Genomic DNA, 13,534 nt, shown 5'->3' with positions numbered 1-13,534 from the left:
TACCAGAGTGCAGAGAAGATTTGAGGATGTTGCCATAGGGAGATGTTGAGCAGGCTAGGATTTTATTCCTTGGAATGCAGGAGGCTGAGGGGTGATCTTGGGAGGTGTATAAGATCACAAGAGGATTTAAAACGGTGGCAGGTATATGGAACAGACTGCCAGGAGGCAGTTGAGGCCTAGTAAAGGTTTGGAGGGATATGGGCCAAAACACAGGTTGGCAAGACTAGTATAGATGGGACAAGTTTGTTAGTATGGACGTTGGGCTGAAGGGCCTGTTTCCATGTTGTACTACTATGAAATGCCCTACACTTGCTACAATTTGAGCTTACCCTATCATTCAATATGACCAACCCACTATCTCAAAGCCATTTTCCTTTCTCCCCATTTTTCAATGTGTTAACTAATATTTTCAGTAGTGTCTGTCAAATAAAAAGCACCAAACCAGGACAAGTATGATATTTTATTAAGTTGTCAAAGCTCCCAAAATTTTAAAACCCTCATAATGCAATTAACAATTGACCTCAAAGCATATTAAGAAAATTGAAGACTAAATTTAGAAGATAGAGTTCGTGTTCAGAACAAACCTCAGATTACATACCTTTAAAAATACTACTAATACTTGACATATTGCATACTGGAAACTATGGCATAAGGCAGAGTCTCAATTTCTATTTTTTGGTTCATTCATTAAGTAAAATAAACCTCAGGAGAAGATTGTGGAACTAGTCAAGATTGTTCATAAACTGCAAGTTGATTCACTATTGTCTGCAGCACAAGCTTGGAGTTTCCTTCCTAAATCAAACTCAGGCACTAGCTGGTTTGAACGTCCAAATTCCAATCTTCCGCCACCTGTACATTATTTTGGATCTTTAACCTCAGCACGAGCCTCTGCTTCTGACAAGCGTCATTCAACATTCACATCTAGTGGTCCTGAATGGAGAGTTTGGTTATCCGAATCAAGACACGATTCCTCTGGAGAAAGATTTTCAATCACCTTTTCAATGGCTTTACTAACTATTGGTTCCAAGCTGCTGGCTTGCAGACTTTCAACTTCACCAGTGATACTCTGTCCATCGTCCACTGTGCTGTGGTTTCTCAGTTCACCTTCCAGAGTAGTTCCATTTATAACAGAGATTTCTGGGTGGTCATCTTCAGTTTTGCTGGTGATGGATTCATTTAGTTTGCCACCATCTACAAAAACTGTAGAGTTCTCTGTGGAACTATTTTTTTCAGCAGTTACTTTGGTTGAAACATCTTCAAGGTGTGCTGGGTTTTCTGGTGCAGGATCCTCTGAAGTTTCCAGTTTTATAATTTCTTGATCCGAACATTCACGATTTTCTGGTGCTACTTCAACTGAATGCAACAGCGATTCATTCTCCTCCAGCACTTCATCTGGTGGTTGTGGATTAATATTAGCATCAACTACTTCATCTCCAAATGCTAACTGTGCATCACTTTTAATTTCTTCCTCCTGTAAACCTTCACCATACACAGTCAGTTTAATATCTGGTATTAGTTCAGAGTTGGTCTTTAGCAAGGATATTTCTATGCTATCTTGGCAGCTAACTGGTTCCACTGTCTGTTCATAGTTGGTTTCAGTCATCTCTGTGCCCAGACAAGTATTTTCAGGACCAGATTCTCCAACCAATGGATCAGCTTGGACTGCATCTGTCACACCGCAAGAGTCCATCTGTGCCATGTCTACAGCTACATTTCCAGATCCCTTCAATGACTGGCCGTGATCCTCAAACTCAGCAACATTGCTATCTGCAAGGGCCAAGTTATCCTGCACACAGTCAGACTGCTCACCAGATTCAGGTGTATTTTGGGCCGTAGAATTTTGTTGTTCAATTACTTCTCCCCAAGCTTCATCTTGAGTGCTTGGTTTAGTCACATCTTTCTCCAGATCCGCACACAGGGCCACTTCATTCTTTAGCACAACATCAATAGGTGTTTCTTCAATTATTGCTCCCAAATTTGGTTCTTCGTCTTCCTTGGAGAAGTCACATTTAACTGGAGATTCAGGCAGTGTCTCCTGGATGGATGATTCCATTTCTTTTGGAGCAGGTGCCAGAGGTGTCTCGTGACTGACAGGCAAAGACATTGCAGTGTGCAATACCTCAGCAGAAACCACTTCAAGAATTTTGTCACCATCTGCTTGAACACTGAGGTTGTCAGAAAGGTTTCCTTCTAGATGCTCATCAAGGATTGGAGCAGCGTGTTCATCCAAGCTCGATTTCCCAGTTGTAGGGTCTTTGACAATGTTAGTCACAGCTTCACCTGCATCCAAATTTGATTTTAGAGTCTCTCCACCTGGAATTTCTTTGGTCTCTGGTTCAGTTTTACTTGACATGGACTCATCTGGAACTTCATCCGCTGAGCTAGTCTCTGGGACAGCATTGGATTTCACATCAGCCTCTGTTGATCGACAGTGTTCTTCCCAGTCAGACATTTCCTTTGTTGTTTCAACCAAACTGGCAGGCGTTACATTCTCTTGTGTTTCAGAACCTTGTGCAAGTTCAGTGGAGGCACTCCCTACCTCTGCATTGACACCCCTTTCTGTAGCTTCAACATCCGCTGTCACCAAAGTAGTTTGTTTTTCTCCAGGTTTTTCATCTACTTTTTTTAGAGCTTCACCGCCTGCTTGTAGCTCACTTGATGCTTTAAATTGGTCCTTTGATGCACCTTTGTTCTCAGGCTCATTGTGTTTTACTTCAGGCTTTTCAGTGGACTCTGTTGCACTCTTGTTCTCCTTGGGCTCACTCACATTATAGCCTCTACGCTTTCGGCCAAGTCTGCCACCCATGCTGTTAACTGCAAGTGGAAAGTGAGATTAAGCTAGGTGGTAATGAGTGGGCAAGTTCAAACAAATATAAAGCACAAGAAATATTTTCATTCCAAGCAAACACAAGATTAATGCGTTAAAACATTTGCAAACTCAAATGACCCCCTCCAACTCGAGCTGCCCAGTATTCTAATATTGGTCGTTACAGAGGCAGCTTTAAACGCATAATTTTAGAGGATATCTCCAGCCCTACTCAGCCACCAAACCCAAGCACGGTCAGTTGAAGGTTGACCCTTCATTTTACAGTAGTTTGAAAATCAGATTCATATCCTGCCCCCACCAGCTTAAATTTGTTTTGTCCAAACCCGACTCATCCACCTTTTCATTTGCAATGAAATGCCACCAAATCAAAATGGTCAGATGTTTCTGCATTGAGAGTATTCTACCATTTGTGGACACTTGGTGTTTGACTCACTCACTTATACATGTACCAAGTGGCATAGGAAGTACTGTACTATGCTGCAATTGTGTAAATTGGAATACAGTATGCCTCACTATACCCAGAGCAAGACTGACAGGAGCCCAATTTCTACCGAGGCACATTACGACATCTCACTTTCCATCACACATGGTTACAGTGTCACTTTCTCCCCAACCACATTCATTTAACAAGACACTCAGATTTCCAACTTTGCCTGGTTTCAGACGGGTGGAATGTACAGTGCCTCTCCAAAGTGAACAGCAAACCGATTCTGCTCGACCCACCGAGTTCAACAAATCAGAATGCACAATAGTTGATCAGAATGCAGATGTAATTAACCAAACCAATGCAAATTCTACCAAGGACACAGCCAAACGATGTTGGGATGTCATGTTACAGCTGTGCAGGATATCGGTGAAGCACACTTGCCACTCTGTGTAGTTCTAGTCACCTCACGTAGTAGGTGATTAGAACTAGTTAAGTTGGAAAGGTACAGAAAACATTCGCAAAGATGTAGGACAGGAAATCTTCAGTTTCAAGGAGAGGCTGGAACCTTTTCACCTCTGGAATGTTGGAGATAATCAAAGATGTATACAAATGCTAGGTACACAAAATTGCTGGAGAAACTCAGCGGGTGCAGCAGCATCTATGGAGCGAAGGAAATAGGCGACGTTTCGGGCCGAAACCCTTCTTCAGAGGTCTGAAGAAGGGTTTCGGCCCGAAACGTCGCCTATTTCATTCGCTCCATAGATGCTGCTGCACACGCTGAGTTTCTCCAGCAATTTTGTGTACCTTCGATCTTCCAGCATCTGCAGTTCCTTCTTGAACACATGTATACAAATGCTGTTGGGTGTAGATAAATGCAATTTTTCTCCCCACAAAGGGTGGCAACTTTGTGGAACACACTGCCATAGACTAATAGTTACAATATTTAAAATACATTTAGACAGGTACATGGATTGGAAAAGCAGAGAATATGATACAAACTTAGATAAATGAGACCAGCTCAGACTGGCAACTTGGTCATCATGGACAAATTGGACTGAAAGATCCATTTCAATGCTGCATAACTGATTGAGACACAAAAACAGACAATATCCAGCCAACTCATCACGCCCTGATATCATTTTGCACAAGTCATCATTGCTTGTTCATGCAAAGTTGAAGAGCTTACTATTCAATGAGTGAAGGTCAACATACCATTACTAGCTTGTTACACCTGCATGTTTGCTTTCTGTGACCGATGTACAAGGACATTATATCCTTTGTACATTAACATTTCCTAATCTAACACTATTTAAATATGTGTTTTTTGTTCTCCCTGCCATGCGACTAAGCTACATTCATCCACAACACTTCAGCCACAGGGTGGCTCCGTGATAGAGTTGCCGTCATTCCAACGTGTTGGAACTCATGTGTACAGACTCCACTCACTACACCAGTGTCCTTGTCCAACAGAGAAGGATTTGATCTTGAACATAATGCAAAAGAGGGGATGCAGAGGGCTTATTTGGAGGTAGACAATAGAGATATTTGAACTCAAAATTCAGTACATCTTGCACTAAATGTTGTATCCTTCATCTGTGCCCTCTGGACAGCTTGATTGTGTTCCTGTATAGGCTTTCCTTTGACTGGATAACACACAAACAAAAACTTTTCACTGTACCTCAGTACATGTGACAATAATTACAGCCTTGTCCACGCTGACCAAGTTGGCATACTGGGCTAGTCCCATTTGCCTCAGACCTCTAAGCACTCCCTATCCATATATTTGTCCAAATAACTTTTAAAAGTTTAATTGTATCCATTTATATAGCATTTGGGTGCTGTAGAACCATGACCCAAGCTCACCCTTTGCCCTGTTCACTCGCCCTATAGTCACGAAATCAGCGAGGACACCAGTCTGAAGAAAGATCCCTACTCAAAACGTCACCTGGCCATGTTCTCCAGAGATGCTGCCTGGCCTGCTGTGTTACTCCAGCACTTTGTGCTTGTTTTTGTAAATCAGCTTCTGCAGTTCCTTGTTTCTACACTTGGGGTTTAGAGTTTGCTGAACTGGAGGGATTGTTATTTCGTGACAATCAAATCTTTCCCGTCAGTCTGTAGAAGGGTCCCAACCCGTAACGCCGACGTCCATCGCTCCACAGATGCTGTCTGACCCACTGAGCTGCCCTAGCACTTGTCTCTTGTCTAGCACCTGCAGATTCTTGGTCTCCAAATTGTTCTACCCGTTTAAATCTATAAGTGTTCCTCCGCTAAGACTATTAATGCACGATGCTGTATTCTACACGAAAGCAACAATCTCAAAACCGGTTCCATTATTTATTCAGTATCGAGTTACCTTTCGCAGAAACACTATGGATATCAGATATTCCCCAAGAGTTGCTCAGCGGGCCAGGCAGCATCTCCTGGAGAGATGTCCTTCTTTTGAGAAGAGAAACAAAGAATTGCAGGTAGACAAAAATGCTGGAGAAACTCAGCAGGTGAGGCAGCAACTGTATGCTGCCTCGCCCGCTGAGTTTCTCCAGCATTTTTGTCTACCTTCGATTTTCGAGCATCTGCAGTTCCTTCTTAAACAAAGAATTGCAGGTGTTGGTTTATACCAAATTTAGACACAAAGTACTGGAGTAACTCAGCGGGTCAGGCGGCAACTCTGGAGAACATGGCTCGGTGACATTTCAGATCGGGACCTTTCTCCAGACTGCAGAAAGGATACCCATCCATGTTCTCCAGAAAGGCTGCCTGCCCCGCCGAGTTATCACGGCGCTATGTGATTTGCAATATTCCACCCGCAGTTCCTCGTATCTACCGATAAGGACACGGAAAGGCAACGTTTCCTATACACAAGGTTGGCTTGTTCATTCCCTCCACATATGCTGCCTGACACCCGAATTCCTCCTGACTTCCTCAACATACCAGCATCTGCAGTTCCTGGTGTCTCTACCTCCCTCCAAGACTACCTCCCTTCTTTCTACCCGAGGTTCCTGATCCTCGTACACCCCCCTCCCCCACACACACACCGGCGTTAGCAAGGCCAAACTAATCCGCCGTCGGACAAGCCACGACTTGCCAAACCCAGGCGGAGGGGTTCACCGCGAACATGGGCCTTATTAGCGACCGTGAAGCTGGTTCTGGTTCTAGTTCGTTAGAGGAAGTGGAGATAGACACACCAAGCTGGAGTAACTCAGCGGGTCAGGCAGCATCTCTCGAGAAAAGCAGTAGGTGACGCTTCGGGTAGAGACGCTTCGGGTAGAGACCCTTCTTCAGACGAGTCAGGGGGAAGCCATCCCCCAATCTCCAAGTCTGAAGAAGGGTCTCGACCCGAAACGTCACCTATTCCTTTTTTCCGGAGATGCTGCCGGACCCGCTGAGTTACTCCAGCTTGGTGTGTCTATCTTCTGTTTAAACCAGCATCTGCTGTTCCTTCATACACGTTGGAGGAGGTGAACCAACTGTCCGGGGGAGAGAGAGAGATAGAGAGAGAGGCGGTGGCTCTACTCCCGGGAGCCGGAGCGGGGTAACCGAGTCACTCCCGGGACAGCCGCCGGCGGAGCGGCACTCGGTCCCGGACTAGAACTGCTCCAAAACCTCCACCGAGTTGTACCAAATCCCATTCCAACGCAGGGGACCCGGCGGCTGCCCGCGGCATGGGGGGGGACCCACCGTTCCCGCGACCCCCACGCCAGGGAAACCGAGCCAGGCGCGCACCGGGACCGGGGGGGGAGAGAATAATCTCTCTGTCAGTTTTAGGAGCCGCCCTTTACCTCCAGTCTCCCCTCATGTTCCCCGGGACACAGAGCGGCGCTGGTGAGTGCCCCGAGAGAGTGGGGAGGGGCGGCTGCGGAAGTGGAAGAGGAGGGGGGAGAGGAGAGGGACGAGAGAGAGGTGGGGAGCTCGGGACCGTGCGCCGGGCTGGAAGTCGCAGCCGTGCGGGAGAGAGCGAAGCCCGGGGGTGAGGGAGCCGTGGCTGGAAGATGTGACCCCTCCAGCCCGAGGGGGAGGGGATAGAAGGGGTCCAGGGTAGAGGTCCCATGAGAGGAGGGGGGGGGGGGGGGGGGGGTTGGAGAGTAATCCCGGGCAAGTGGGAGAGGGGCTGGGGAGAGGAGAAAGCCCCCGGGAGAATGATAGGGGGTGAGAAGAACTGGCTGCGGGGGAGTGGGAAAGAGGAGAGGGGAGAGAGAGAGAAGCTAAGGGAGAGGGAGGAGAACCTTCACACCAGGAGCCGGCAAGTGGAGCCCCGGGAAACTGGAAAGTTCAGGGGAGGGGGACGTGGGGGTGAGGGTGAGGCGGCCGGAGCGGGACTGAGACCAAACACATGGCGGACAAAGAGCCCTCCCTCTCCCACCAACCCACCCCGGTTCCCCCACAACCGACACCTCGTCCCCCAGCAGACTAACCCCCCTCTTCCCCGCGGGGGGACGGTCACAGTCTCGCCCCCACACCCACCGTCCGGCTCCGGTTTCAGTCAGCAACAGCACAGAGGTCCAGTTCCCGAGCCGGCGCGGCAGCGACTGGTGTCTGGGGCGGGACATGGGCGGCTCCCGGCGGCCGCCACTGCTCCCTCCCCCCGCCGACCCTCCTCCTTGTATCCGCCCCCTCCACCGCCCCACTCACCCGTTTGCCCCCTCCTTGATCGCTCTGTCCTCCACCCGTTTCTAATGTGGATAAAATAGTTCAATGTATTCTGGGTTTTTTTTAAATAGAGTTTTGTTCTTTCAAAATGAGTATTAAAAAAAAATAGAACTAAGTTTCCACCTTCCCGCTGGTGGGAAGTTGTGTACAGGCCACCTAACAGTAGTAGTGAAGTTGGAGATGGTATCAAACAGGAAATTAGAAATGCGTGCGACAAAGGCAAAACCGTTATAATGGGTGACTTCAATCTACATATAGATTGGGTGAATCAAATTGGCAGGGGTGCTGAGGAAGAGGATTTTTTGGAATGTATGCGGGATAGTTATCTAAATCAACATGTAGAGGAACCAACGAGAGAGCAGGCTATTTTAGACTGGGTATTGAGTAATGAGGAAGGGTTAGTTAGCAGTCTTGTTGTACGTGCCCCCTTGGGCAAGAGTGACCATAATATGGTTGAGTTCTTCATTAGGATGGAGAGTGACATTGTTAATTCAGAAACAATGGTTCTGAACTTAAAGAAAGGTAAATTTGAGGGTATGAGACGTGAATTGGCCAAGATTGACTGGCAATTAATTCTAAAAGGGTTGACGGTGGACATGCAATGGAAGACATTTAAAGACTGCATGGATGAACTACAAAAATTGTTCATCTCAGTTTGGCAAAAGAATAAATCAGGGAAGGTAGTGCATCCGTGGATAACAAGGGAAATCAGGGATAGTATCAAAGCGAAGGATGATGCGTACAAATTAGCCAGAAAAAGCAGCATATCGGAGGACTGGGAGAAATTCAGAGACCAGCAGAGGAGGACAAAGGGCTTAATTAGGAAAGGAAAAATAGATTATGAAAGAAAACTGGCAGGGAACATAAAAACTGACTGCAAAAGTTTTTATAGATATGTGAAAAGAAAGAGATTAGTTAAAACAAATGTAGGTCCCTTGCAGTCAGAAACAGGTGAGTTGATCATGGGGAACAAGGATATGGCGGACCAATTGAATAACTACTTTGGTTCCGTCTTCACTAAGGAAGACATAAATAATCTGCCGGAAATAGCAGGGGACCGCGGGTCAAAGGAGTTGGAGGAATTGAGTGAAATCCAGGTTAGCCGGGAAGTGGTGTTAGGTAAATTAAATGGATTAAAGGCCGATAAATCCCCAGGGCCAGATAGGCTGCATCCCAGAGTACTTAAGGAAGTAGCTCCAGAAATAGTGGATGCATTAGTAATAATCTTTCAAAACTCTTTAGATTCTGGAGTAGTTCCTGAGGATTGGCGGGTAGCAAACGTAACCCCACTTTTTAAGAAGGGAGGGAGAGAGAAAACGGGGAATTACAGACCAGTTAGTCTAACATCGGTAGTGGGGAAACTGCTAGGGTCAGTTATTAAAGATGGGATAGCAGCACATTTGGAAAGTGGTGAAATCATTGGACAAAGTCAGCATGGATTTACAAAAGGTAAATCATGTCTGACGAATCTTATAGAATTTTTCGAGGATGTAACTAGTAGCGTGGATAGGGGAGAACCAGTGGATGTGGTGTATCTGGACTTCCAGAAGGCTTTCGACAAGGTCCCACATAAGAGATTAGTTTACAAACTTAAAGCACACGGCATTGGGGGTTCAGTATTGATGTGGATAGAGAACTGGTTGGCAAACAGGAAGCAAAGAGTAGGAGTAAACGGGTCCTTTTCACAATGGCAGGCAGTGACTAGTGGGGTACCGCAAGGCTCAGTGCTGGGACCCCAGCTATTTACAATATATATTAATGATCTGGATGAGGGAATTGAAGGCAATATCTCCAAGTTTGCGGATGACACTAAGCTGGGGGGCAGTGTTAGCTGTGAGGAGGATGCTAGGAGACTGCAAGGTGACTTGGATAGGCTGGGTGAGTGGGCAAATGTTTGGCAGATGCAGTATAATGTGGATAAATGTGAGGTTATCCATTTTGGTGGCAAAAACAGGAAAGCAGACTATTATCTAAATGGTGGCCGACTAGGAAAAGGGGAGATGCAGCGAGACCTGAGTGTCATGGTACACCTAGTCATTGAAAGTGGGCATGCAGGTGCAGCAGGCAGTGAAGAAAGCGAATGGTATGTTAGCTTTCATAGCAAAAGGATTTGAGTATAGGAGCAGGGAGGTTCTACTGCAGTTGTACAGGGTCTTGGTGAGACCACACCTGGAGTATTGCGTACAGTTTTGGTCTCCAAATCTGAGGAAGGACATTATTGCCATAGAGGGAGTGCAGAGAAGGTTCACCAGACTGATTCCTGGGATGTCAGGACTGTCTTATGAAGAAAGACTGGATAGACTTGGTTTATACTCTCTAGAATTTAGGAGATTGAGAGGGGATCTTATAGAAACTTACAAAATTCTTAAGGGGTTGGACAGGCTAGATGCAGGAAGATTGCTCCCGATGTTGGGGAAGTCCAGGACAAGGGGTCACAGCTTAAGGATAAGGGGGAAATCCTTTAAAACCGAGATGAGAAGAACTTTTTTCACACAGAGAGTGGTGAATCTCTGGAACTCCCTGCCACAGAGGGTAGTCGAGGCCAGTTCATTGGCTATATTTAAGAGGGAGTTAGATGTGGCCCTTGTGGCTAAGGGGATCAGAGGGTATGGAGAGAAGGCAGGTACGGGATACTGAGTTGGATGATCAGCCATGATCATATTGAATGGCGGTGCAGGCTCGAAGGGCCGAATGGCCTACTCCTGCACCTAATTTCTATGTTTCTATGTTTCCCAAAGTTCCCCCAGAGAACCCGACCCTTCCCGTCTCTGATCAGCCTGAAGAAGGCTCCCCTCCATACATGCTGCCTGACCCGCTGAGTGCATCCAGCACTTTGTGTTTTGCTCAAGATTTCGGCATCTGCAGTTCAGAGCAAAGGTTCTCTAGTATCTTTGGTTCAGAGTCTCCGTCCCAATTTCCGGCCACTCAAGTCAAGTGTTTTATTGTCGTATGTCCCGAATGGAACAATGAAATTCTTACTTGCAGCAGCACAACACATATATATATATATATATATTTATATAATTGCACAGCGAGTGGGATGGCAGGTGCGGATTATCTAAAGCCAAGTTGTTGGTGCCTTTGTTGCCTACCTGTAACATAAGACCCAACCTAATGAGACTAGTTGGTGGAGAGTTCACTTGGCATGAGCTCAGACCTGGTAGAGATGTCCTTGGGGCTTTGTGGCAGACAGACATATGGCTGGTGTGTTTGGCAGAGGGTCTCAGGGGCAGGAGGGGTGAGGGCACAGCTGGCTGGGGAACCCGCGACTGGCTGTGCCAAGGGACAAGTAGTCGCGGTGAATTGGACCCGACCCAATTGCTCAACAGGTGAGTGCTCAACAGATCAAGAGTGGTTAATATGCATCGACAACGGAACAATGAAAATCTTACTGACAGCAGCTTAACAGGCCGGTAAACACAATACACACAGATAATACTGGAGTAACTCAGCGGGACAGGCAGAATCTCTGGAGACCCAGGGGTCTCGACCCGAAACGTCATCCATTTCTCCTCTCCAGAGATGCTGCATTTTGTGTCTGTCTTCGATTTAAACCAGCATCTGCAGTTCTTTCTTACACACATAGATAATATATAGCAATCAAAAGGGTGCCACAGTGGCGCAGGGGATAGAGCTGTTGCCTCATGGCGCCCGAGACCCAGGTTCAATCCTGACCATGGGTTTTAAGAAGGAACTGCAGATGTTGGTTTATACCAAAGTGCTGGAGTTGCTCAGCGGGATAGGCAGCATCTCTGGAGAAAATGGATAGGTCATGTTTCACAACGGGGCCCTTCTTCTGACTGAAAGTGGGAATGGGGAGTGGGGGGAGATCCCCGGGTGCTGTCTGTGTGGAGTTTGCACGATTTTCCTTTGACTGCGTAGGTTTCCTCTGGGTGATCTGGTTTCCTTCCACATTCCAAAGATGTGCAGATATGTAGGTTAATTGCCCTTTGTATATTGCCCCAAGAATATAGGAAGTGGATGTGAAAGTGGGATAACATAGAACTAGTGTGAACAGGTGTGGATTCGATGGGCTGGAGGATTTTTTCCATGCTGTAGTTCATAACCACAATAATGACGCACAGAAACTCCCAAAGTCTGTGGTCGACCAAACTCTTTTACCGAGATTAGGGAAACCAGGAACTAGAGGTCAAAGCTTTAAGGTGAGAGGGGAAAGATTCCGTGTTGTATCAACCTATGGCACAATCCATAAAATATCACAGCTGCTGAGGTTAGTCGTGATGTGTTCAAGAGCATGTGATGGTTGTTGGGAAGAAGCTGTTCTTGAACCAGGAGGTAGACACAAAATGCTGGAGTAACGCAGTGAGACAGGCAGCATCTCTGAAGACAAGGAATGGGTGACCCTGTTTCAGTCTCTCATTTTTTCTCTCCAGAGACCCATTGAGTTATTTCAGCATTTGTGTCTATCTTTGGTGTAAACCAGCATCTACAGTTCCTTCCTACACGTTGATCCTAGAAAATTCTGTTTTTCAGGCTCCTGTACTTTCTTCCCGATGGTGGCAGTGAGATGAGAGAGTGGTGCAGGGTGGTGTGATTCTAGATGATCTGATCCTTCAATGATCTCCTGGGGTGCTGCAGGATGAGGAATTCAGCTACAGGTGCGTGGAGCTCAACACAGACTGCTCAGCAAAGCCACAAGGTCTTGGACTGCTGCTGTGTATCTCTTGTGTGAAGAGGCAGGTCCATCCTCGTCAATAAGTGAATAACCATAATAGTAGACAGGAACATGGATAGGACAGGTTTGGAGGAATATGGACCAAGCGCAGGCAGGTGGGACTAGTGTAGCTGGGACATGTTGGCCGGTGTGGGCAAGTTGGGCCGAAGGGTCTGTTTCCACACTGTATCACTCTATGACTATGACAATACTCATGTACAAAGAAAGTCAGGGAACACAGCACAAGTAGACAGTCCATAGCAACTCCTACATCTCCACCAGGGGGCGTGAGTGAGCAGAGACACTCACAACATTCATGAAGTAATTAGATGAGTGATTAAATGGTTTCGTATTATAGTTTATTATTTTTGTATTATTAGTTTATTATTGTCACATGGTTCAAGGTACAGTGAAAAAAGAACTGCAGATGCTTGTTTATATCATAGATAGACACAAAATGCTGAGTAACTCAGCGGGTCAGCAGGGTCGGGTCGGAAGAAGGATCCCACCCAAAAAGTCACCATCTATTTTCTCCAGAGATGCTGCCTGACCTGCTGAGTTGCTACAGAATGTTGTTTATCTACAGTGAAAAGCTTTTGTTTACGTGCTTTCGTCACAGAAAAAACAATGCATGAATACAACCAAGCTGTCGACAGTGCACAAATAAAGGATAAAAGGCTCCAACATTGAGTGCAAGCTGTAACATTGAAATCTGATAAAGTCTGATTAAACATAGTTCAAAGGTCTTCAATGAGGTCGATTTCAAGTCAGGACCTCACTCTAGCTGATGAGAGGATGGTTCAGTTGCCTGCAGGCCCGGCTCGCTGCCGTGGTAACGAGAACTAGCCCGGAGAGGTTGCCGCCGAGCCTCTGCTCACCCCGTGCACCGGGGCGGAGGAAGTCAGACAAAGGGCCAGTATGTGGACAAGAGACAGGAGATAGTGTGGGTTTTTGATGGAGG

General features: G+C 46.5%; 1 protein-coding gene across 1 annotated transcript; it reads right to left on the bottom strand.

The window, feature by feature from the left end:
- Window positions 1-441: 441 nt before the first annotated feature.
- On the bottom strand, window positions 442-7,809 carry LOC116982602. The gene is made up of 2 exons (XM_033035884.1): window positions 7,713-7,809; window positions 442-2,814 (listed from the first exon to the last, which is right to left on the bottom strand). The coding sequence occupies exon 2, from the start codon at window positions 2,804-2,806 to the stop codon at window positions 905-907; it is 1,902 nt and encodes a 633-aa protein (XP_032891775.1). The 5' UTR covers window positions 2,807-2,814; window positions 7,713-7,809; the 3' UTR covers window positions 442-904.
- Between the last annotated feature and the right edge of the window lie 5,725 nt (window positions 7,810-13,534).

This window comes from Amblyraja radiata, chromosome 17, assembly GCF_010909765.2.
Source record: "Amblyraja radiata isolate CabotCenter1 chromosome 17, sAmbRad1.1.pri, whole genome shotgun sequence".
NCBI classification, from domain to species: domain Eukaryota; kingdom Metazoa; phylum Chordata; class Chondrichthyes; order Rajiformes; family Rajidae; genus Amblyraja; species Amblyraja radiata.
The sequence above is the reverse complement of the archived record's forward strand: the minus strand, read 5'-3'. Positions and strand labels throughout refer to the sequence as shown.